Genomic DNA, 26,459 nt, shown 5'->3' on the forward strand with positions numbered 1-26,459 from the left:
GAGAGATTAGGCTGTAACTTAACCTCGTGATGAACCAAACAACGATGGGCAGTAATGCCTATAAGGTTAAACAAGGACAAATTGAAATAATAGCAGAGATTTATTCAGAGATTTGTGGTGTGTGTTGTTTGGCAGACCGTTTACTGTCTTTTTACCATGACTGTGCCAAATTATTACAACAGTAGAATTAAACGTATGTTTTTCTTGGCTTACTGTATCATAGTTTAAGATAGATTAACACAACTCTGAATTGGGGTTGCTGTGAGAGGAGCTGTTAATGAAGCTGGTTTTTAAAGGATGTGCAGCAGAAATATAATGAAGCAAAATGTTTAAATTTTGAGATTTTTAAAAAATCTGAAAAAAGTGTGCTTCTATAATGTATGTGATTTTTTTCATGCCCACGTTCTCTGTCCATGCATTTGGATGGCAGCTTTAAAAACAAGCACATGAGGATTGCATATGCAGTCCTGTAAGCAGTAAGACTTTGTAGGATAATTTAAATGAAGCAAAATTACATTCTAAAAGCTATGCTAATAATTGTTTTTATCTTTTGTGCTAAGTTTAGATATAATGAAATATGCCATGTAACCAGTGTTGGGGAGTAACGGAATACATGTTACCGTTACGTATTTAAAATACAAAATATGAGTAACTGTATTCAGTTACAGTTACCGTTTAAAAAGGTGGTATTTAGAATACAGTTACTTTGTTGAAATAAATGGATTACACGGCGGTACTTCCCTGTTTCATATTGTGGCGGGTCAGGCCTGTTTGGGTTTTGTTTGACAGCTACGTTCTGTTGTTCTAGGCGGCAGCGTTACGGTTGCCATGGTTACAGGGTGACGCTCTCTGTCTGTGTGTTTCCTGGGTGAGAGAGGCCTTTTTGTTGTTGTTGTGCTAAGCTAATAGGCAGAATGCTAACGGTATAGCTCTAAAGAATGTAGCATCATGGGCAGTGTAGTCCGTGCTGCAGGGAGAATGGACTGCCATACACGTTATGTGTCTGTGAGCGAGGGAGGGAGAAAAAGGAAAAGTACGAGCTGTCATCGAGCAAAAACGGGAGCTGGAAGCATGTAAATATAATAATAACCACTGCAGCCAAGAAGAGTGCCTGACGAGCCCAGTTGTAAGTAAGCTATTAAGACTCGACTGTACACCGTGTTCGTGTTTTCCTCCAAAAACAATAAGTTCCTTGGAGCAGCCTTTCAACGCCTCTCTCTGTCTCTCGCTAGCAAAGTTGACCCAGACAACAAAGTAAAGCTAGTTTTCGGCTACGAGCCCGACACAGAACCCACCGTATTAGCCAGAGGTCCCTTTACTACGGTTCGGAGCCGCGGACCTTCAGTAACAGTAATAAATCACAGCAATAGTACATTCATGTAGTTGTAAACAGCATGATAATATATTAAGTAATCCAAAGTATTCAGAATATGTTACTCTCATTGAGTAACGTAACGGAATACGTTACAGAATACATTTTGGGGCATGTATTCTGTAATCTGTAGTGGAATACATTTTAAAAGTAACCTTCCCAACACTACATGTAACTAGTACACTCGTCCCACACATTTTCTTGTAGAAACACTGTTCAAATTTTGAAATGATTGGCTTGGCGGTGAGATACATGCTGCCATACACTTTGCATACATTTTAGTACTTTTGAATGACTGATATCAATAAATAAATAAATACTTATATATGTACATAAATACATGAATAAATATACGTTTTGATCTAGAGTGGAGAGCCTCGCTTGTTGATCCACAGCAACATTGTGGAGCAAATATTCCTCCACAGCGATCTGCCCACAGTTTTCATTCTATAGTCATCATTTAACCTTAACATTGTAGGAAAATTTTTCCTTTAAAGTCAACAGTTTTACACTTTTTGTGTCACGTGTCATTTTTCTGCTTTGCAAAGTCAAACTATATTTGTTGAAAAGGTGAAAAAGGCTTGACCTGACGGGAAATCCTGCAGAAGAGGACGACAAACTAACAGATGAAAGTACAAACAAGTTAATATTCAATGATGAATCAATAAAAGAGCATTTCAAAAACACTGCGTGCTTTAACAGAAAGGCAGACTGAGGCATCAGCTTGGCTCCCACTGGCTACTTAACGGTAAACTCTGGATATGTTACTGGGGTTCACACATCCTCACTGACACTTGATAAAAACTCTGATGACCTGTTGTTTCAAGTTGTCTCCAAGGCCGATGTAAATTTCTTCCATATCTGTTACAGTGTGTGGCTTAAACCATAATGTTGTGTTCATTTAATGTTACACAATTTTGTTTTTCCAGTCAAAAATGGCCGTTCCATGAACACTTATCATATAAAGTATAATAATAGACATATTTTGTTGTTTTCTAACAAATTTCCTGTGTCAGTTTTGATCAACTTAAGTTCTTGTGAATATTACACGTTTTTAAAACCACTGTTTGTTAATTATGACCTTTATGCCTCATTACTCATTAATAACTCTAATAATACTCTAAAAAAAATAATTTCTGGATTATTTTGACTCTAAAAAATAATCAAATAAAAGGGTCAAAATTTAGCAAGAACATTTGTTTTGAAATCATTTATATTGTCTATACAGTCTTTCTGCAACACCGTCTGGAGGTTTCCCAGTATAAACCTGTTACAGGCATAACTGGCATCACATGTTGGCCATATCTTTATGCTATATTTAGGTTACTTGCTTGGCATATATTGTTTGAAAGGGTAGTGTCCCTTAAAGCACACAGACTCATTTGGACTTTGGACATTAACGAGTGGCTGGCACTCCACACACTTTACCCAGACCTCTCTGATCAGTGCCAGTTTGTCTCGTTGGATCACATTTTAGGATCGCCTCAGCTTTCTTGGAACCCCAGCAGAGTAGGTACTGAAAAAGGATCTGATCTAATGGAAAAGCCTAAAAACTAAATTGAGTCGGTCACTACTTTTATAAATGAGGCTTTTAGAGAAGAAGGAGAATTTGGACCTGGAATCAGCTGATAGCAACAAACTTAGAATAAACAGTTTATGAGGGGAAGAGATGAAGCAAAAAAGCCAAAGACCAATTGTTTTATTAGTTTTTTAAACCCACATCCTTTATTTATTTTAGTCTTTTGGAGCAAATAGGAAAACAATGAAGGAAACAGATCAGAGCATCAAATTTCAGTTACAGCTAAACTGTTATTTGCACTATTGCCTGTTTTCAGAGAGGAAGGCTGAAACATACGTGTGTTCTTAACTTCTTTGACAATGTAAAACTGCACTAAATATTTTGTCTATCAGCTCTGAGAGTAATTTCACGAGAGGACTAAGAGATCTGGTTAAAAATTTATGAGCAGTGGGATTTGTTCAGTCCTCCAATGGGAGCTAAACTGTGGCACAGAGAGTTGGGATGCTGTCTTGGCATGGTCACATGGACTCCAGCAATTGGATGGCTTCATCTGCCTGAAAGTGGTCTTAACATTACTCACATGCACCAAATAATCCTGTCAGCCAAACAAGACTGTCCACCTTAAGTAGCTTTGATAACTGGACCTGAGCATAGGTACACTCAGTTGTTCTCTTGGATCTTTCTCCAATAACATTTAAGCTGTTGCATCCACATTGAGCTGCATCAAGTCTTGTCTGATAAGTCAAACTCAGTTTTAGAGAATCTGCTTCCATTTCCTCATATTTAAAGAATACAATGCTAACACCGTCACCTTTACAGGATACAATTAGAAAACCAGAGTTAAACCAGATAATCCGTTTTAAATGTTTCACTCTGATTACTACCTCATTCAATAGCTGATTTTCATAGTTATTATTACTTTTTAAAAAATCACATCATGTTGCCAGAATTCATCTTATTTCTATATTGTTCTCTAAGTTTCAGGAGTGTAGATTTACCCCTGATATTTTTATGTAGTTATGTTGGAAATCACACCTTCACCAAGTAATAATAAAACTGAGAAAACACCATCTGATCCTCACTTTATGTCATAGCTGATGGAGATCTCAGGCCCAGTGAACAAAACAAAAATTACTGAGCTGACTTGTTTTGTTCACTGGGCCTGAGATCTCTGGTAGCACCCCTGCTTGCACACCTTTGGATTTATGCTCTTAATTATTTATTTTCATTAATTTAAGCTTCATAAATAAATGTGGCATTAGTACGATACAGAAGTAATAGTGCACTGAGGAAAGAAAGTTCTGGTTCTCGGTCTATTAAAGCCTCTTGCTGCAGCGCACAGTGACTTTCTGCCTTGGGCTGAAGTGATAATTACACCTTGACCAACCTGCGTTCATCATCAGCTGAGACAAAAATGTGGATTTTCATGCTCTGCTACATTTGAGTTTTTCTGTTTTGTGACAACAGCACATTTCATGACTCTGAACCTTTCAAAGCTTCACGAGTCCAGTAAAGCTCTTACATGTGACAGACCTCAAACTGAAGAAGTGCCTTTACATAATGAAACATGTCGCCATGAAGAGAAGTTTTGTCTTTGTGTCATCTAAACAAGATTTTTAATGTGACTCCAGCTTCTGTTAGTAATGTTGTGTTACTGTTGAAATGTGAACTGTTTCTTTAAAGGGCCCATAGACACAGCTGCCTCCACACCAACACAAGTTCAACATGAGTGAAACAGAAACTCTGACTCCGTCTATGTGAAAAGTTCATGGGTCAACATCACATTAACCATTATGGAGTCTCTGATATAAAACTATGATATGATCCAAATGGAGGAGCATGTTTATTATTATGGAGAAAACCACAGAGAGAGGCTCAAACTGTTTTTGTGTCACGTTAACTTCTGCTGTGAGTTTAATATTAAACATTCTTACTTTAATAACCAGTGAGATCTGAGTGAGATGAGAACAGAGACTCATAAAGGAGAGCTGTATGAGTTCGCGATGGACCACACGTAGCACACCCATTTCCAGGAACCAGCACTGCATCATGTCACTTATCTTTAAGGCATCTTCAGGTTGAAGAATGCTGCTGCTCAGGTCCTGATGAAGACAAATGTATGAACGCATCAAAGCTGCCAAAGTGCCAGAGCAGAATTTTAAAAATGTGCATGTCTTTGCATTAAATGCATCACTGGGTGAGGCTAAATATCTTTTTGCATAACACCACAGTCACGAAGAGTGTGAGACAAAATGTAGATGCAGTTGTATCACAGCTGTTAGCAGGACAAAGAGCTTTAAGAAGACATGAAGAGCATTATTGTTGAATGTCTTTAATCCTGCAGTGACAAACTTATTTCAGTGTTTCCTGTTGCTGTTGTCCTGTTTGTGTAATTCAATTCAATTCAATTCAATTTTATTTATATAGCGCCAAATCACAACAAATGTCGCCTCAAGGCGCTTCATAGATACAGAGAAAAACCCAACAATCATATGACCCCCTATGAGCAAGCACTTTGGCGACAGTGGGAAGGAAAAACTCCCTTTTAACAGGAAGAAACCTCCGGCAGAACCAGGCTCAGGGAGGGGCGGCCATCTGCTGCGACCGGTTGGGGTGAGAGAAGGAAGACAGGATAAAAGACATGCTGTGGAAGAGAGACAGAGATTAATAACAGACATGATTCAATACAGAGAGGTCTATTAACGAAGAGGCTTAATAAGCATCCATCAGTGGGAGGTTCCCACTGATCAGGTATCTCCACCATGGACTCCACCTCCATCCTCGCTCTCCAGGATCCACATAAAGAGAGACGGACGGGGGGGAGAGGACTCAGCTCCGGTTTCATGTGGGGGTATCACAGGGATCAGTACTTGAAACTCTGCTATATCTCTATATATCTATATCTCCTGCCTTCTGGGTTTAGAAGACACAAAATTGCCATCCATTGATGCAGATAATGCAAAGGCTTGTATGCTCATAGAAAAGAAAAATCAATTTGGGTTTTAAAATGGTGATTTTAGGTTTGACAGTCAATCTGAATGTTAACCTTCTCCTAGAAATAAACAAAAACACAGATTTTAACAGAGTTTTATTCATGCTGCCCAAAACTCTTAATTCTAAGACATAGGTGTCAAACTCTGGCCCGCGAAGCCATACCAAATTACTATTAGAGCTGGCCTACTGGTATTATACAGCTAATATATATATTGTTTAGTATTAAGCTTTGCTTGTTCCATATTCAGTTTTTCAGCAAAACTTATTTGAGTCCATAAGAAAAGATTCATTCTTATATCTGGAGGAAGATTTTTATTTTCAATAAAAAATTATGTTAGCCCGCGACTTTGTTCCAGTTTTGAATTTTGGCCCACTGTGTATTTGAGTTTGACACCCCTGTTCTAAGAGATCAGTTGATCACATAAACAGTATTATTGTCATGAGAGTGTACCTTAGAGGAGTCAGAGGTGACACCAGAATAAGGTAAACATATTTCTTTCTTTTTGCAATATTAAAAACAAGTACTATAACATTAAATATCAGTCATCTTCTCAACAATGCCATGTTCACCTTAGAATCCTTTTTGTCAGGTGGATGTTACGTTCACCAGCTGTTTGTTGGTCTTTGGTTTTACTTTAATGTACAATGACTCTACATTTTGCAATCAAGTCAAACCGAGGACACCAAGGATCTCCAGAACCATTATTTATGAGAGAGCTCAGAGAAGTTTTTCAGAAGATAGTTACCAAATTATGGTAGTAGAATAAAAATGTACAATTAAAAATACAAATTTATTACCGTTCCCAAAAAAGATGTAAATGTTTTGGTTGATGTGTATTTTCAGTCTTTACTGCATCATTGGCGATGACAGGAAGGAAGAAGCTTTTTATTTGTGAATTTAAGGCAACTAGCAAAAGAAATTATGGCTTTTAAAATGTGTTGAACACATTTCCAACATAGTAACATCGACAGTATATTTACACTATAAACACATACAATAAACATTTACTACACAGTACACATAACAGGAAACGTTTGTCTTCTAGCAAACCATCAGCACATTTTCAGTGAGACATTTCAAAAGCTGCTGAGTTAAACCGAACAATAAAAAGCACTAAATACAAATGTATTTAGTGCTTTTTTAAAAGCCTCAATAATATTTGTCTTAATGAGGTTTCTGCTGTGATGTCACATGTGCAGAGTTATCCACCATACTGAACGTAATCAGAACCACCTGAAGTGTGTATTCCCTGACCAGAAAAAATTCAGTCATGAAGAGGGCGTTACACCAAAAACCTCTCCTTGCTTTGACTGCTAGCAGATTGCCACAGTTGCCCATAGTTTGGATGGAAGAAGCAGACTCCTGCAGGAACGTGCCAGCTGACCACTGAGGAGTAGTAAAACTTGAAAAGTGCAACGCAAACGAGAAACGGAGAATATTAGCCTTCAAAATAAAAGAAACGCCTCAGTGCAGCAGCTGAGAACAAATGGTGTTTGCAGACAAGTTGGTGTATTCCATCAAACTGGAGTGACTGCAGCAATCCATTAACTAACCAAGGAATTGTAAGGCTTTAACCAACCAGTTGTATTTTTCCCTGGTGACAGGTGGTTACCAGAGCTCCAGTCCTGTGACTAAGGTCCTACTCACTTAACCCTACATGACCTGTTCAAAAGAGCAAAATAATTGTCATGTGACTTCAAATCCTTAGTATTATCCAAATAAACCATTTCAAACACCATTTAATTAACATCTTAGTTATGAAGATAAAAAAGGTGGGTTTCTATGTTTTTTAATCAGGGTTTAATTTTTCTATTAAATTATGAAGCCAGAGATACAAAAACACTATATTCAGCTCATATTCATATTCAGTTATTTTTTTCCTCTTTAGTTCAGAGTAATTGTTTATATGTCTGTTTGCTAGAAAGGACATGTTCTCTTCATAACACAAACATAAAACAGTGACTCACCGGCACACTCATCCACATACCAACATACATACTAATAATAAATAAAAACACAATATAATTTAAAAGGAGTAATATTCTTCTGTTTTCATTTTATTGTGCCACGTGTATCACCACATCTAATCAGAAAGCCTCTAATCTCTCCTCCAGCCATAAAACACATGCAGCAACACGTTATATGTGGGAAAAACAAAAAAGCAAAAGCAGTTTGAACTTATAAAGAACAGAAAAACATGTACAGATTAAACACAGAGGCACTGAATTAAGCTACTAAATGAAAATATGGCCCAAAGCCTTCTATGAAGAAAGGTTGTGGCAATAAAAGGTGAACATTTTATAAACACAAAGCAGTGATTTTGTTTTGGTGATTGATGTAAATCACCTTAGCTTCTAACTGGCTTAAAAATAGCCTCCACTGCCTTATGTTATCTACCTATTATTCTATTATTATTTATCTTGCTGATCACTGATTTATGTTGACTTTCAGATACTGCTGTAGTTGGTTTTTAGGCCTACCATTTCTTTTGTTGTTCATTTGTCCACATATTTTTAAGGACCCAGTGCACACCATGTAAGATACGTTTTTGGCTAATAGCTCGTTGATACAATTTAACGGCGGTGAGACTGTCGTCTTTGGTATTTTTTGTTGTTGTTTCGAGATTCAAATTAAAAAAATAGAAACCTGTGATTTGATTTTGGAACAGATTGGTAATAACAAAGTACCTAAAGATACCATTGCCATTGTGCATACATTTAATAACATTTTACCATTTTTTATGCAGAACAGAGAAAACTTGCTTTAGTAAATCTTAAATAAAGGAATAACACAACTTTGTAATTCTGCTTCCAGGATTATTTTATCACTATTTTTAGTTGCATTATTTTACTTCCTTACTTCCTGTGCTGAGTCAGTTCTGCATGGCAGCTTTGGCTAATCAAGAAATGGAGCTGCAATTTTGGGAAAACTAGCAAGAAGGAACTACTGACGAGTGCAATGCTAAAATTGCATCTAGCATTATTAAAGCAACATTTTATTGCACAGAGACACAGAATATCTTTTTAAAACTACCTGATCATTTTTAATAATCCTCACAGAGTCAGATTTGTTTGTCTTTTTAGCTGAAATTTTAGGTAGGAATAACATTGCAGTATACCCACAAGACAAAACTGGGACTTTAGCATTTTCATTGCTACAACTTTTTTCGACAGATGACTGTGGTCTTTTACATAGGACTGTTATTAATAATAATATCAGTGAATGTTGGCAAATTACGTAGTTTGGAAGCAAAGTTTCAGATCACACAAAGACGTGAAGAAAAATCACATCCAAAAACATACAGGCACAGAAAACACGTCAAATAAAATAAAAATCAAAACACACATCCAGCAAGACACATGTGGAGAATTTGGTCTTTAGGTTGATACATTCATGAAATGGAGAAGGCTAATTGTCATTTATTCAAGTACAACTCAAGCGGGTCCATCACACTTATGTTTAAAACGGAAGCAAAGATGTGATTACTTTGATGAACATTAGTGTACAGTTTTTCAGACATTTTACGTTAAGCTTACAACATTTTAGGGATAAACTGTCCTTCACTGTCCTCTGAGAACTGAGTAATTATCTGATGTGTTAACACACAGCACATATTAATAATAATAATAATAATAATAATAATAATAATAATAATAATAATAATAAAATCTTGTTTAGGTGTAGATTGTGCTTATCCTGATTCATCTGTACATGATTAGACACTAAAGTTGGTCTTCATGTACACTGTAGATCTACATAATTTATGATATTTAACAGAAAGCAACACAACATAAACAAAGAAACAAATAGACATCTTCCAGAACATGTGTGATCATAACCAAAGCTGTAACCAAGAACGTCGACTAGAATTAACGTAAAGCCTTTAGTCTTGGTGTTTTCTCCCAACAGACCGTTGAGCAATCATGGAGTGAGGGACGGCTTAGTTATGCAAATATTTCCCAAAGGCAGAGCTGCTTCAGTATGAAGAAATCATCTCTTTGAGCAGATAAAGAACTACATTTCTTTAGCCGAGTAATCATTAACTCACACTTTATACCCAAATCAGGTGTGGAGTACAGGTTGCCACTTGTGCCAGGGCTAGCACCATTTTCAGGGCAACTTAATCTCAGTCTAAGGCAACGAGAATTATGGCTTTAAAAACGTATTGCACATATTTCAAACACAGTAATTTTGGACAATATTGCAATTGATACTGAAATATTGCAGTTAGCCTTTGACCACCAGCACTGACTATCTCAATTTGAAGGTCATCAAAGGTAAAACAATCACAAGTGACAATATATATTTCAAAGTAATCAGTTATATATTAACTTATTTATTCAAAATATTAGTTAATTTATTAGCTAGCTCACTTTGAATTAAAAAAAATGTTAAGGGTCATTAGTTTTTGTTTTATAAACTATTTATGCTTAACTTTGTTTGACCGGTTATGTTTTACTGCTTTACCATAAATAATGTATTTTTAATTCAGTGTTTACGAAAGACTGAGGTTCGAGTTTAGTGGCAAAAAAAAAAGGTAAGTATAAATGCAGATTTCAAAGTAAGCAGTAATTCCACATTATATTCTATGTCCATTTAAATATTAGCTATACTAGTAAGATTGGGAGTTTTGTATCTGAGGTTGCTTAATGTTGATCTCAAGAGAAATCTGGTTTTAGGATATGTATTAGTGGTACTGTGATTAATATTTGTGGCCAAAACACTTAAAAGGGGTGTAGCAAGTAATCAGTCCATGGTTTGGTTCATAGCTTGCGGTTTTCTTTAATTCAATTATTCTTAAGTATTTCCAGGGGACTGTCTTTGGATGATCTTTCAACACCAGACTAGCGTGCCTTAACTAGAAAGTAACAGTTCCACATCAGAAGATGGAGCTAAGTGGGAAGTGATTAATTTCTCTGAATTGATACACCTACACTGGTTAATTTAGCTTTTTGTTTGTAACATCCAAAACGACTATTATGACGGTTAACTCTGATCCGAGAAGTCTAAAAGAAAAGACGTAAAAATCTAATATTATGTGTTTCAGATACAGGATGAACTGAAGGGCTGTATAAAAGGACCATTCAAGGATTTTTTTTTAACTCAAAGAACGACAAAGAAGAAACGTAACGCATGTGTTATGTTGTAGATGTTTTTAACTGTTAGATTGTTTTGTTTTTGAGCTTTTTATTTCAGGCTTCTAAGAGACGATCAGCGCCACCAAAGCAGCCCTGCGTTTGAGACATAGAACGTGGACTCTGACGTACCGACAGAATAACTCAGAACTTACTAACAGCACAAATTTGTTTGTATTGCTGTTAAATGTGTGCGTTTACAGCCATTACTGCGCCGTTCTTTTAAATCTGCATATTGCCCAGTCTGTGCGAGCTTGGAATGAGTGTACTACACCGTATCAGTGTTTCCTGTTTAAGCCACAGTCGGTGAGAAGGCTGTGATTGCTTATGCACGGACACACTTGTGCATCGCGTGCATGTGTGGCATGTAGGAAAAGAAAAAGGCAAAAACCATGCAAACTGCTTAAGATGAACACTGTGTTCTAGTATTCATCTTTAGTGGTTTGCACATCACTTCCTGTTTATAATTCATAAACAAAAAAAAGAAAATCGTGTCTTCATAAACAACAGATTTATATTTTGGGCCCATTCAGACAGAGAAATGCAAGGAAGCTAACACAGAGCTGCAAAAGAACTTGTTGACTGGATTTCCAAGACGATTTGTCAGTCACTGGTTCCCTCTTGTGGTCTGACATATAATTGCTAGTTTTTTTTATCTTGTGCTTTTACATGAAAAAGTGCAGCAGTCCAATCAGATATTAGCTATGAAAGACTTCATAGTTGTTCTCCTATGCAAAGTGTCTCTGAGTGAAAGAGCCGTATGGACTCAAAAAGAGCCTGTATCAATTTTTAAGTTACAGATAAACCTGCTCTGATTGAACCATTGCTCTACCAGTGAAGTCTCTATTTTAACTGGTAGAAGAAGTGCATGTGCAAGTAATTATAATCCAATCTTTCCAAACTGCAGAAAAATAAATGAAAAATGTAAAACATAATTCAGAGGAAAAAAACAAATCCCAGGTGGAGGTGTCATCTTAAAACCAAACACACCTCCATTTCTTTCTTCACTCCAGCTAAACAAACAGCTGCAGTCTGACTCATGTTTCTTGTGTATTATGGGGTGCCGGCAGGTGATCCTTTGAGGCTGTTAAGGGCTGCGTGGATCCTGAAGTGCAGTCTGGACTCCATGGAGTAGTCCTTGTAGTTCGTCCTGATGATGACACACAATCAGAATCTCAAATAAACACGCGTTACGCAATCCTGCCTGCGCAGGAATGTTTTGTTTGGTTAGTATTTTTTTCTAAACCACTGTAAATCCCTCACTTGTGCATTTAGTGCCACCTAAACAATACTGTTTGTCCTGTCTGTGCAGCTCGAGTTATGGTTGCAAATTTCCACTGTAACATCCTGTAATGTTTTCACAACAAGCACACTATGAAGCAGAGGTGTGGACTCGAGTCACATGACTTGGACTCGAGTCAGACCCGAGTCATTAATTTTATGACTTTAGACTTGACTTGAAAAAATGTTCTAAGACTGTGACTTGACTTGGACTTTTATACCAGTGACCTGGAACTTGAATTGGACTTGAACCGGTTTACTTGAAAAGACTTGATATTTCACCCCAAATCTAAAATTTATATTTCATATTTCATATATAATTCATATATAGTATATATATAATATATAATTCATATTATATAGAAAGTGTGCACCATTAATTCAATTCATTCACTCATTTATTCAAACCACACTCCGTACGTATGTGTGCATGAGCTGTAGCACAGCCAATCAAATTAACCAGATTTTTTTTTAAGAAGAAAAAAAGAAACGCAAAAATGCTGCAAGGAGTTATTTTTTTCAGGTACATAAACTATGAAGAAGTCAACAAAAAAACGAAATGCAATATGCAAAACATGCAAGAAGAGAATCACAGACAGAAATGGAACAGCTTCCAACTTTGTCCGACAGTTGAAGTTGCATAAAGAACGGTAGGTTCTCTTTTGCTACGATGAGATAGCTGACTTCATCTAACTTTGTGATGTCAACTAACTTTGATGTGTATGATATTTTTGTCATGCTATTTTAAAGCCGGTCCTACAAGCGCATCCAAGAATAACATGCAGCTTATCTCAGAATTGTTGGTGAAAATTATTCTTGGAGCTACGTTTAATTGAGCTGCATTTTATAGAGGTGCAATTTCACAATTTGTGTATATTTTCTAAGTTCACTATTTCGTCATGCGCTGAGAAAAACAGAGATTTAAAAATCACATGGTCTAATATTTACATTTAGCATATAACTGCAACTTTTTTTTTTTTTTTTAAAGACTCAAAAGGACTTGAAATTCAAAGTTGTGACTTTACTCGGACTTTTAAACCAGTGACTTGAGACTTGACTCGGACTTGCCTGACATTACTTGAGACTTGACTTGTGAATTGAGGATAAAGACTTGAGACTTACTTGAGACTTGCAAAACAATGACTTGGTCCCACCTCTGCTATGAAGTGTCTTGATGCATGCTCAATCATCCAGGTAAGTAAATCTTTAAAAGTGGATTCTGTTCATCTGGACGTAGCTTTTCATTCGGAGAAAATGAAAATGCTAGAAAATGCTACGTCCAGATGAACAGTATAAGTGTGTGTGTTCATTTAAAGGTATCTAAAGAGCAGCGACTCCCAAACTGTACGCTACGGCTCCCTGGTGGGGCATTAAGGTACTTCAGGTGAGACTTGGGAAGTCATTTAAAATTTAAAAAAAAAAAAGAATAAAAGAACTAAAATAGTTATTTCTTGTAATTTATTTGTAATGCTATCTAAAATGTTAAGGACAATACAATATAATTATTTCATATTTCATAATTCCATTTTTGATCTATTTCAACCTTTTTGAGATACTTTGATGCCTTCAAATTTATTTCTTTTTTTGTCATTTTCTCAGTTTACACATTTGATATGTTTTCTATATTGAATAAAACGTGTGTTTATAAGATTTCAAATGATTACATTTAGTTTTTATGAAACTTTTTAACAGCATCCCAACACATGCTCTAATTGGGGTTATAGTAGAATTTCCATTAAATATGTACATTTTAGACAAATCCAATTAATCCAATGAATTACAACTATATATAAATGGAGGCATGGCTGTCAGGTGGCAGAAGTAATGAAAATGAAACAATGAAAATAAACAGGAAATGCTTCATTTTCTGTTTGTGTGATCAGCACAGATAAGACTGAAAGTTTAGGGGCGCTGCAGATTTTCACATTACAGCTTGAGTTAGAGCAGTCTGTTTAGGAATGGCTTATAAAGAGTGTTTAAGCAGAACTTACTTGGCGTTTTCGATGTATGTGGTGGCCTTGAGGAAGTCTCCCTGTTGTTTATACAGCAGACCCAACTCATAAAGGGTGAAAGGAATCAAGTAGTGATCATATCTGATCCGACCCTCACTGAAAGTAAAGCCCATTAAAGTATTATCTTTATTTTCAGAAGGTAAACCACAGCATTAAGTGCCTACACAAGGTCGTCGGTATGCTTTTGTGTTCTTATCTGCGCTTGTGTTACCTGGAGAGCACCTGTGTGAAGCACAGCTCAGCCTGCAGTAACCTGCCCAGGTGCTTCAGGCAGAGTCCCTTCAACATCTGGACCAGACAGCTGTCATCTGTGTGAAACTCTGACAGATCTGAATGAGAGATGGACTGTTAGACATAGATTTACATAAGCTCCTAACCTTTCATTAGCCATGTGCTAATATTCAGCAGTAATAACCTTACATGACAACCTAACGCCTTCGGAGATAAAAGGATTCAGAATGGAGACTTAAACATACTTAGCTCCTGGAATACACCAGCTGGTTTTTTTGGCTGTATGTTTTAGGTCATTGTCCATCTGCATTATGAAACGCCGCCCAATCAATGTGACTACATTTAGCTGAATTTGTGCAGACAGTATGTTTCTTAACACCTCATATTCCTTCAGCTGCTTCTGTCCTGTGTCACATCATCATTAAACACTAGTGTCCCAGTGCCACCTGTAGCCATGCACGCCCAAGACATCACACTGTGTCCGCCGTGTTTTACAGATGATGTGGTATGCTTTGGATCATGACCTGTTCCACTCCTTCTTCATAGTATTGTTCTCACCATCATTCTGGTAGAGGTTGGTTTTGGTTTCATCTGTCCAAAACATGTTTTTCCAGAACTGTGCTGGGTTTTCAATTCAATCTAGCGATTCTATTCTTGAGGCTTATAAGTGGCTCGCACCTTGCAGTGAACCCTCTGTATTTACTTTCATGCAGTCTTCTCTTCATGGTAGATTTGGATATCAACTCCTGGAGAATGTTGACGTGTTTGGCTGTTGTGAAGGGGTTTCTCTTTAGCAAGGAAACGATTCTGTGATCATCCACCACTGTTGTCTACCGTGGATGTCCAGGTCTTTTTGCATTGCTGAGTTCACCTTTCTTTCTCAGGATGTACCAGACTGTAGATTTTGCCACTCCTAATCAGAGATGGGCAGTAACGCGTTACTTGTAACGTGTTACTATAATCCGATTACTTTTTTCAAGTAACGAGTAAAGTAAGAGATTAGTATTGCAAAAACGGTAATTAGATTACCGTTACTTTCCCGTAGGAACGCTGCGTTACTGTGTTACTAAAACCGTGATTTTTTTTGCGAGAATGTCTCATGACAGTGACGTAAGCGAGTGCGACGTTCGTGACAACAGCTGTGTGCAGATCAACAATGGATAATATATCGAGTGCGGGAGAGAGTATGAGCGTGCAGCGTTTAAAGTGTGGAAGTACTGACCTTACTTTGAGTTTGATTCCGTAAAAAGTGACAAAAACATTAGTGTCCGTTGTGCGTGGGAAGAAAACTTCTTTTTACGGCGAAAAAACCCCTAAACTTCCAAACAAGCACCGAGTGCGCTACCACGTAATGGGAAACTCACAGAGAAACTCGCGCATTCTTCCACTGACCGCGGCACACCTGCACCAGGGTAAACCTCCGCCTACATCACTCCTGCTTTACAGGTGAAAATAGAGCAACAGGACCGCTAGTCTTTGACTTTATTTATTTTCTGCTGTGTTTTACTTGCATCTATTTGAAAGAGTGAGTGTAAACACAAAAAATATTTTATTTTATGTGCTGGAATGTGCAGAAAATAGGTTTAAATATTAAACAAATTTCTTCAAGTCAGAGAATGTTGCATATAATTTAATTTTTACTTGATGCATAAAGTTAAAAGATTAAAACTAATAAAACAAGTTTTAAAAAGGGACTTTTCCATTTGATTACATTTTGTATGATGATTATGCAGAAAAAGTAGAATTGGGCTGAAAGATCTATCACTTTATCACCTATTCAGGTTGTAAATCGTGTTTTTAAAAAGTAACTAAGTAACTAAGTAATTAATTACTTTTGAAAATAAGTAATCAGTAAAGTAATGGGATTACTTTTTGGGGGAAGTAATCAGTAATCAGTTACTGATTACTTTTTTCAAGTAACTTGACCAACACTGCTCCTAATATTGTAAATATTTCTCAGATGGGTTGTTTCTGTTTTTGCAGATTAAGGGCGGCTTGTTTCACCTACATGGAGGGCTCCTTTGACCAAATGCAAGCACCACACCTCAAATCAACTCCAGGCTTTTTATCTGCTCAACGGATAATGACATAGTGAAGGAACTGCCCACACCTCATAAACCCTTCATTCAATTTGAATGTGGACAGCAGAGAGTTTACACATTGTTTGTATATAACTATATTTAGAATATGTTTCAGTAAACAGGTAAAAAAAATCCAAGTATAAATGGGCCTAACTGTAATAATGAGCTCACTGGCCTCCACAGTAACCAGCTCTCTCACAGATCTCTTCAATAGAGCACCTTTGAGATGGAGTCGAACAGCAGTTTCAAATCATGGATGTGAAGCTAACAAATCTGTCAAACTGTGTGAAGCTATCATGTCAACATGGTCCGAATTTTCTGAAGACTCTTTCGAACCCCTTGTTCAATCATTAACACAAAAATTTAGGGAAGTTCTCAAAGCAAAAAAAGGCTCCAACAAAATGTGTCGAATGAGTGTAAAATACCCAAGCTTTATCGAAGACTTAAATGTAATTAGATTCTTAACAAAACAGCTGTGGTAACATCTTATAGCCGACTCCATGTGCACAGTTTTGTGATGTCTCAGGAGTTTTAATCAGTGTAGATGCATAAATATTAATATCAGCTGCTTACATGCAGACTTGAAATCACTAACATGAGCGAAATAGAAGCAGGCCCAGGACAGAACCCTGTGGAACGCCTGTTTTACTCTCATAAGATACTATTGGCAGCACACAGTGTTAGCAGAAGTGCTAATAGCAGAGGCGCAGTGTTGAGCTCACTGGGGTCATTGCGAAGCTGCTCCTCTGCCTTCTCTATGGTTACCAGCAGGGACTCGGTACAGTCGGCTCGCTTTCCGACGATGGTGAAACCATTCCACACGTACATCATCTCCTAAAAGAGACAACAAATGTGCGTTATACTTCACTACCAGCTCGTTCAGAGTTCATCACACTCAACCAACCACTGTCAAAGTAGTGAGTTTATTATTTGCATGTGAATGTTTGTGTACCAGCAAAGGGATGACCAGGGGGATGGGGTTAGCAGCTTTGTAACGCCTGGACTTCCTCACTGCAAATTTCTCCGTTGGAATGGACTTCCCAGCCAGGCGCTGTTTCAGCCCCTCCACCTGCCTACACACACACACACACACACCCATAAATTGTTTTACTGCTAATCCTGGCCTTAAACATAGCTCGGCTCTACCTGCTCCACATAGGTCGATTCAGCTCAGGGTGTTTAAAAAATACATGTAAAAAACCGGCTGACCTGAAGAGCTCCACAACATTCTCCCCCGTCTTCTTCAGCTCCTCCTCTGACATCATGCTTAAAATGGCTGCCTTCTGGTAAACATAGATAGCCTGCAGAGAGTAGGTTTTATATTGAACTATCACTGACTTTTATGGTTCCATTTATGTGCCTGATATATGAAGCACATCTGTTTTTCTTCTAAGCTTACCTTGGACCAGCGACTCTCCTTGCACAGCAAGTCAGCATATTGGTACGCCTGTTCCCACTCCTGCTGGTACGAGTGAGTCCACATGAGCTCCCAGTAACACAAGTGGTGAATCTGCTTCCACTCCTGCTGGCTGCTCACACACTCCTCGTACTTGGCCCGAGCCTAAAAGAAACACAGAACACTTAGACCTGCTGTTCAGGTTTGTAAAGGAAGTGCATGGATGGTAAAAACCCGTGAAAAGGGAAAGACTTCTATTACTAAATGAAAACGATCATTTTAATTCCACATAAAGTAGAACAGAGAACAATTTTACTTCTTTGTTTAGCTGATAAATGAGCTGAAATCCTTGCGCTGAAACGTCTAGTTTTCATTTGGGACTTTGGCACTGAGGGTCTGAAAACACAGGGACAAACCTTCTCAAAGTTTCCTCGCAGCGCGGCAATGCGAGCAGAGTAGAAGAGGATTATGGAGCCCTGAAAGAAAAAACAAACATGATGTTTATTTAGTCACGGCCTAGTTTACTTAGACGACTGTTTGCGGTTTACTTACTTTGGGGTATTTCTGTTGGTATGGCTCCAGCAGAGCTTCAGCTTCCACCAGGTTCCCCTCTGCAGTTCCTGATCAAAGAGAACACAACAACAGTCATTGCCTAATCTGCTAAGCAGCAGTAGATGCTTCTGGCTTTATTTAGGCCTTTGTGGTCGGACATTTGAAGCCAGATTAAGATGGTGAAACTGAGGTTTCTCTAAAAACATTAAAGTGTTTCATACCCAGTATGAGTGAGACATATGTGTGGTAGAAGAGCAGAGTCAGAACACAGAGGATTGACCGCAAACTGTGGCTGGAAGCTCCCTCTCTCAACTGGGACAAACCAAACCCCTGCAGACAGAAAGAGACAGTATGATTTTGTCTGTGTAGCCTATAGTGGGTTTTTTAAATGTTATTTTAAACAGAGTTTGTACTCACCCTGTTTCCTGAGAACCCGATAAACTCCAACAACCTCAAAATTCTCTGAGGGAGGAGAGACAACATCTGGAAGACAAAAAGATTTCCCTAAAACCAATCATTCAATAAAATCAATAAAGAAATTGTGCTTTCAATGAACCATTATGTGCCAGATTCAATATGACCTGTGGATTGATGTAAAAAAAAAAAAAAAAAAAAAAAAGGATGTTGGGCCAGCGATGGTGCGTCCAACGATCAGTTCAGCTGTGAAACAAACGGGCTGAAATGGACTCTCATTAATCTTAAGAGCTTAAAAGAAGGTGTTTAACTGAAAAGTGACAATTCTGACTCGATTAATGAAAAAATAAGTGTAAGGACACATGAAGTATATGAAGCCATTCATAGGTTCATAGGACTCTCACTAATATTTTTCTTTTATCTTTAACTTTCACATTAAAATGCCAACCAACGTGCTTCATCAGTTGCACTGTGTGGACGTTTTAGCTGCTTCCATCCAACTAATAAAGAAAATTTGTAGATTTATTGTAGATTATATTAAAGTAATAATATAGAAATATAGATATACAATACAGAAAGCATTTACATTGGCCTTTTTTTGGATCCTCTGGCCCGATGATCCAGTGGAGAAAAAAAAGATGACACTGGATGTGCTTTATTCTGAGCGAGATGGCATAGTCCTAATTATGGCACATCAAACAAGCATTAAACTTACTTACATTAACTGACTCCTGTGGATTTAAAAAAAAAAACAACTCACCAGGTTGAAAGAGCCAATGCCCAGCTTGACTCCACCCTCGAACTGTCTAAATGAATCTGATTGGCCGGCCGCGTCTTGAGTTGCATTGAGCACATTCTGACAATCCCTGTTGAATACATAACAATCATGTTAACAATGATATTTCTACTAAAAATACATTTAAAATGTTTAATTTCCTCCATAAATCATTCACTCACTTGTAGATTTGGTAGCTGGTCCGAATCTTGATCCCTCCTTTGATAAAACTGATCATGTTCTCATCCTAGAAAAAGGAAATATAGATATAATATATAATTAAACAACCTTATTTTTAGTCTTACCAGAAGCTACACATGAGTCATGATTCTGGCTCAAATCCTAAATGGCTTCTAACCACACACACACTATACAAGATGTAGTTTCCGAGCGTGTAAAGTGAAGCCAGTGCTCACTGTCCATTACTTCTCCCTCATCACGTCCATTTTCGATGGTGAAAACACTTAGCTCGAGGTTACAAAAGGCATCAGAAGGTTTAACTGAACCCAACCTGAAAAAAAGTGGACGACCCATCATGTGTCCTGAATCACCCTTCATTAATCCTCCATCTTATCATGCAGGTTGTGAAAGGCGCCAAGCTATGATTGATGAGGAAGCAATTTTTATTCTTTAATTTAACACTCAAAAGCGTCTGTGCTTCAGGTCCTCTGCCTTTTAATGTTGTTACACATTCACACGAGGAACATTTAGCAGCCACTGCAGGAACTGCAGTTTAAAGGGGCTTTCAACTAAGGTTACATATAAAATATACATGAAACGAAAGCAAATACGTGAGCAGGCACACAGGTGAAGTTAAAGGCAGACAGCATTTCTGACCTGTACAAACGTCAGCGTTGCTTTCTGCAGCAGACATTCAGCGTAGCAAAGCTCTGCGTGCATCTCTCCTGCAAACACACCAATGCAGCACACTGACTTCCAGCTCTCTTTAAATTTTCTTCACTTTCTGCAGACGTCAGTGGAGTGATGTGTGGGCATGTGTTTACAAACCTTCCTGCAGGTTGGACTGCTTGCTGATCAGCCCGGACAAAGATCCGACCATCGAGTTCTTCTTCCTGAACCTAGAGAAACAACGAGGAGACATTAAATCTCATATTTAACCAGTCTCCGCTGTTGCAGTTTGAGATGACATTAAACGTTGCTGTGCATGGGGGCCTAATTGTTCTCGTTTGAAAGAGACTTTGAGATGAAGTACTAAAAGTATATAAAGTATAAAATTGCAATAAAACAATTAATTGTCGGGCTATAAGCCGCTACTTTTTGCACAAGCTTTGAACCCTGCGGCTTTCAGTCAGGTGCGGCTTTTCTATGGATTGTCCATGATTTTTGTCATATCGTAAGACGATTTGTTTTGTTTGTTCCGCTCAGTGTTGCCAACTCCTCAGTAAGGAAAATCGCTATTGGCTGTCCTAAAAGTCGCTAGAAGTCGCTAAATGACGTCATCACCTAATTTGCATAATTGGTCATGCTAATGTAATTGTAATCTATGTTGTTGGAGAGAGAAATAACATCGTGGAAGAGACATAAAGTGAGTAAAAAACGTCCTAAATGCATTTAGAGTTTATTTAGAACTACAAATTAAATTTCTTTTAGCAATTATTGTTTTTTTAATGTCACAATTCCAACCCTGCTCCTTTACCCGGGCTTGGACCGGCAAAAGTGACCCGAAATAGGCACTCTGGTGGAGTTAATTTGTGTGTGTGTGTTTATAAGTAGTTTTAAACCTTGTGATCCACAAAACAGCATAAGAGTAAAAGAGTAAAAGAAGAACTGACTGCGTTACAGCACCCGCTGCTTGTTGAGAGTAAAACCGATATGCGCTTTCACGTCTTTTTTTTTTTTTTAGAAAAAAAGTCGCTACAGGGTCTGAAAACTCGCTAAATATAGCGACAAAGTCGCTAAGTTGGCAACACTGGTTCCGCTGTTCTCCGGCACTACGTTGCCTGGCGGAAGGATCGGGGTTCAAGAGTGGTATGTTGGTCACATGTCCGTCCGCCAGGCAACGTAGTGCCGTACGAAGTGGCGCGAAAAACAAACTTCAAAGTAGCGCTACGCGTTCAGCGGGAAGCGTGGATGATGAGTGGCGATAAACTTGCGAAAAGCAAATTATGCTCAACTCCACCAGTGGATTCTGACAGCGTGGAAAAGTGTGAAAACATCCACGATCACCAACGGATTTGGACGGGCTGGACTGCTGCATGATGGAGAGGAGGACACCGCCACGGCCCTTCAGAGGGTGTTCGACTCTGACACTGACAACGAGGATTTGTTTGGTTTTGAAAGTGACAACAAGCGTGGATGACGTAGCCATCCTGAGCCTGTTCGTATCCGACACTGGAGAAGAGGACTTTGGTGGTTTTAGTGCGCAGGAAGAAGAGAAAGATGGTGGTGAATGACTGACTTTTCTTCTTGTTAAAGCCGTGTCACTGCACCTGAGCCTAAAAGGTAGTCCGAATCTATTTTTCTGGTGTGCTGTAGGTTATTGTTATGTACTACATTTGTTACTCGTTTATGAAGCACAGTACATGTTTCGTACTTGTAATTACCGCTACTTGTACATATACCTAAAAAGTTATGCAAATATGTACCCATAACCTGTTTTTCAAAATATTAATAAAAGTGATGTGTCTTCAAACAGCCATCTCTTTCCTGACAATTCCCTTTTTGCCTATTCTCTTATTGCCTATTCTCTTACATATGATAAGTCAACATTGAAACACCTGCGGCTTTTAGTCAGGTGCGGCTAATGTACATACAAAACAGGATTTTCCCTGATTTTAGCTTGTGCGGCTAATATTCAGGTGCGCTTTGTAGTAAATACGGTAGTAGAAAAACGTCCTGTGGCAATTCCCATTTACTGAACCTTTGTTGAGTGTTTTGTTGTAACACTATGAGGATCATTTTCCCTTTCCCCTAAAGAGACAGGATTGCTTGATATAGATTGTGATATAGCTTTTTGAAATCATATTTTTTTCTCCCTCATTTTTGGAACACAAAGCTACGGTATATATAATATTCTAGAATATCTAATATCAGCGGTCCCCAACCTTTTTCATGCCACGGACCCGTTTATGTCCGACAATATTTTCACGGACCGGACAGAGTTAACAATTATAACGCTAAAAAAACCAACGAGAAAAAACAATAAAACCAATAAAAACCATAAATTTCACACCCGAGCCTCAACTCTCGCAGCCCAGTACCAAATGACTCACGGTACCGGTCTGTGGGCCGGGGGTTGTGGACCACTGTCTAATATCATAAATGGCTTAAAAGGCGGAGATAGCCACTGTGGCGTCAACTATTAGTTTGTGAAGCCTCGAGATTAGATTAGCGTTTTCACCTTGAACTTCTTGGTGTTCGGGACTGGCTGCCTGATAACAACTTGTCAAATCAACAGCCAGTGAGTAGATCTTCGATAATTCTCCTTCATGAAACTTAGAATGAACAAAAAATTACAAAATGGATACATTTTTTATTTAATATGACCTGAAACTAATAACTGAAGCTCATAAGTTCATTGGGAAAGTGTTTTCAGAAGCCACACAGCAAGCGTACTGCTCTGTCAGAGTTCTTTAACCCTTTAAAACCGGTCAGAGCGGGCACGCTCCGTTTTGCTCAAATACTTTTAAATCCCGGTAGCTCTGCAACCACGTGAGCTAGCGCAATCATTTTTTTTGCATATGTAACCGGAGAAGTTGTACTTACATCTTATGCCATCAGCTTGTCCTCGGTCACAGTTTCCTTCCACATATAGCTTTGCAAAAACTGCATAAAAAGCACTTGCAGCAACAAAAACATAATATTCCAGAAACACGCTTTGCCAATCCGATCAGCTGTTCATAACACTTCCTTCGTTGGAATAGACGTCAGCGCGAACTATCGCATGTCCGCCATGACCTGCCCGAAACCGGAAGTGACGTGAGCAAATTTGCACTATAATATTTATTTTCGTTTTTCCTGCAGTATATAAAAATTGGTGTATTTCAAAAATAAAACTATGAAGACACTCAAAATAAATTTCCTGTGGTGGGAAACTATTTTGTGCAACTTTTTTGTATTTACAGTTTTGAGGGATAAGCCTCTTAAATTTCTCTAACTAGAAATATATGTTAAAAAAACAAAAACGATTTTCAATTTTTTGTTGTTTATTGCACTTTTTTGCAATTTATGTAATTACTATGCACTTAATGCAGACATATTATTAAAATTTAGGCTGTAATGGTTGTATTGATGTATAGCAACTTGAAATGCTCCCAAAAATGGCTCCACAACATGTAAACATATAATATAAGCTCTGGTGGACTTGGTTCTATGGTAGGTCTTAAAGGGTTAAACTGCATGTTATTCTGAAACCACAGCTATTGCTTCCTGCAGGCCGCGAACAGGAATGTGTATTTAAGGCACTTCAGCACTGGCTTCATTTTTCAGACTTGAACGTGCCCATTATGATGCAGCCACACAGCCCGTTCATATAGTTACTCACTGCAGTGCCACCGCACACACAAAATCTCTGATTCAGCGCCAGAATTGGAGAAGAAAATGAAATTATCTGCTGGGCTTAAGGATGAGTCACTTTTTCCAGACTTTTCAGCTTCAGGTCGTACCCCAGTTTGTTTCATTACATTATTACATGTTGTGAATGGATTGAAAGGCTTCCTCGCCCAGAAACATTAAGGCTATAAACAGGAAGAAGACCATGTATTCCCGCCTCTCACCTCTGACAGGTGTGCAACGCCTCCTTGATGGTTGCCATGGCAGTCTGGATGTCTCTGTGCTCAAAGGTCATGGTCGCCTGCATCACCAGGATGCTGCTGTATCCCAGAGCGTGGTACATGCTGTCCCTCCACCTGCGCACAGCAGCAGTCATTAATAACAGGGAGCTACGACTTCAGCAGACACTAGAGAAAGAGAGAGGTGTAACGAAGCAGCGCGAGGTAACGACTAGAGGTGGGAATCACCATACAACTCACGATACGATATTATCACAATACTTAACGCACGATACGATATTATTGCAATTTTTTAAAATATTTTGCGATATTCAAATTCTGTACATAAAGGTAAACTTTATCAATATTCAATATATTTTATGTAATATCAAAGTCTCACACTCAGTCTTTCTCTCATTTCAGTCAGTTTTATAAACTGAACGGTTTGTATTACAGTCTAGTCCAACTTAACTGAACGCAACCATCTGGTACAATTATAGCTATTCTGAACTATGCAGTTTATGAAAACTATGCAGCCCATTCAGCAACTGAAGAATTTGAAAGTAAATTAAAACAAAATATAATTTTACATTAAATAAAAAAGTTTTAAACTTAATTAAAATAAAACATGTCTTAAATTAAAATAAGTAAACTGTCATGTTTATTGATGCCAAAAAAAAAAGTTCAACACATTTGGACAGTGAAGGAATGTCAGGATTCTTGCTCAGAAAAAGGATCAACATGCTCTGAAGTCAGAGCACAAAAACCTTTTTGTAACAAAATATCGATTTCTGCTGTCCCTGTATCGATACATTATTAGCAAACAAAATATCACAATACTACACAGTATCGATTTTATCCCCCACCCCTAGTAATGACTGCTGTGGTTACCATGGTTTGAGGAGATCCAGGGCTTGAGAAAACTTGTTGTTGAGGACCAGGTTGAGAGCACACTGAGTCTCCTGGATGGCAGTCTGCAGATCCATGTTACCCGCCCTACACAAAGGCAAAACCAGCAGTCAGCACAGGGCGTGACTAAAAGTGAAAGATACACAGGAAACAATCCTCACACACACTCAGTCTGTGCGCTGCAGGTGTGTGTGCATGTGTGTGTGTACTCACGCAGGTATCCGATCAAAGGCATCTTCGAAGCAGTCCTGAAACACACAGAAACACAGAGTTTAGTTCTCAGCATCATCCTCCAGGTGACAGAAAGGCCTGCGAGACGTCTGATTGGACGCGATTCTAAAGCACCACATTTCGTTTGTACAATGGCCGTCTGTAATCAGCAACAAGTTTGCACTGCTCGGGAATTATTGGAAGGCTACATGACCCGAATCCTGAACCACGCCGCCATGACTCTGACCTACTCGAGGGCTCTGTGAAACCATCGGGGTAATTTCAGAACTGTACCACGAACTATTCCTTCACCGCCACACACGCTGGGAGCAAAAAGTGTTGAAACCATTTTTATCTCATTCTTCAAAGTGATGTAAAGAATCCATCAGGTTTCAGTCTGAATTATATTCTATACAATAATACCAAAGTCTTTTGACTGTTAAGTAATTGTAGTTTGCGTTTAATCGAAGTGCTTTAAAATTTTAGTGTAGAATGAAGTTATTTCCGACTATCCAGGCAATGTTCTATTTTATTTTATTTTATTTTATTTTTTTGGGTCTTGTAAATTTATTCCAGTTTTTTCATTTTTAACCTTTCAGACACTACTTTTTGAGAGTTATTCAAGAGTTTTCAAAGCTTAAGGTGTCTGGATTTTCCGAATTGTTATCAGTGACTTCTCGAGTTGTCCCACATTTTCAGGGTTAATCCAATATTTGTATCAATTGTCCAGAAAATTCAGGGCTTCCTCTTAAAAAGCCTTTGAGATTTATTCCTGAGTAATCAAGGGAATACAGGACTTATGATAAATATTCTGACAATTGTAAGAGCTTTTCAAACTTTTTGCAAT

The 26,459-nt window shown here is 38.1% G+C and overlaps 1 protein-coding gene across 1 annotated transcript in view; it reads right to left on the reverse strand.

Annotated features, from left to right (window-relative positions):
• Positions 1-7,722: 7,722 nt before the first annotated feature.
• Positions 7,723-26,459, reverse strand: part of ttc39b (tetratricopeptide repeat domain 39B) — a 29,138-nt gene continuing 10,401 nt past the window's right edge. The window contains exons 2-19 of the mRNA XM_087832531.1: positions 25,616-25,650; positions 25,385-25,489; positions 24,500-24,631; positions 20,772-20,842; positions 20,601-20,668; positions 19,946-20,010; positions 19,749-19,854; positions 18,992-19,057; positions 18,796-18,904; positions 18,575-18,642; positions 18,439-18,498; positions 18,026-18,187; positions 17,836-17,927; positions 17,579-17,699; positions 17,349-17,460; positions 14,526-14,643; positions 14,294-14,410; positions 7,723-12,171 (exon numbers count right to left, since the gene is read on the reverse strand). Of these exons, the coding sequence (XP_087688657.1) occupies positions 12,075-12,171; positions 14,294-14,410; positions 14,526-14,643; positions 17,349-17,460; positions 17,579-17,699; positions 17,836-17,927; positions 18,026-18,187; positions 18,439-18,498; positions 18,575-18,642; positions 18,796-18,904; positions 18,992-19,057; positions 19,749-19,854; positions 19,946-20,010; positions 20,601-20,668; positions 20,772-20,842; positions 24,500-24,631; positions 25,385-25,489; positions 25,616-25,650 (1,704 nt within the window). The 3' untranslated portion in view covers positions 7,723-12,074. The remainder of the gene's footprint in view (positions 12,172-14,293; positions 14,411-14,525; positions 14,644-17,348; positions 17,461-17,578; positions 17,700-17,835; positions 17,928-18,025; positions 18,188-18,438; positions 18,499-18,574; positions 18,643-18,795; positions 18,905-18,991; positions 19,058-19,748; positions 19,855-19,945; positions 20,011-20,600; positions 20,669-20,771; positions 20,843-24,499; positions 24,632-25,384; positions 25,490-25,615; positions 25,651-26,459) is intronic.

This window comes from Neolamprologus brichardi, chromosome 3 (genome assembly GCF_056152115.1).
Source record: "Neolamprologus brichardi isolate AB-2024 chromosome 3, ASM5615211v1, whole genome shotgun sequence".
NCBI lineage: Eukaryota > Metazoa > Chordata > Actinopteri > Cichliformes > Cichlidae > Neolamprologus > Neolamprologus brichardi.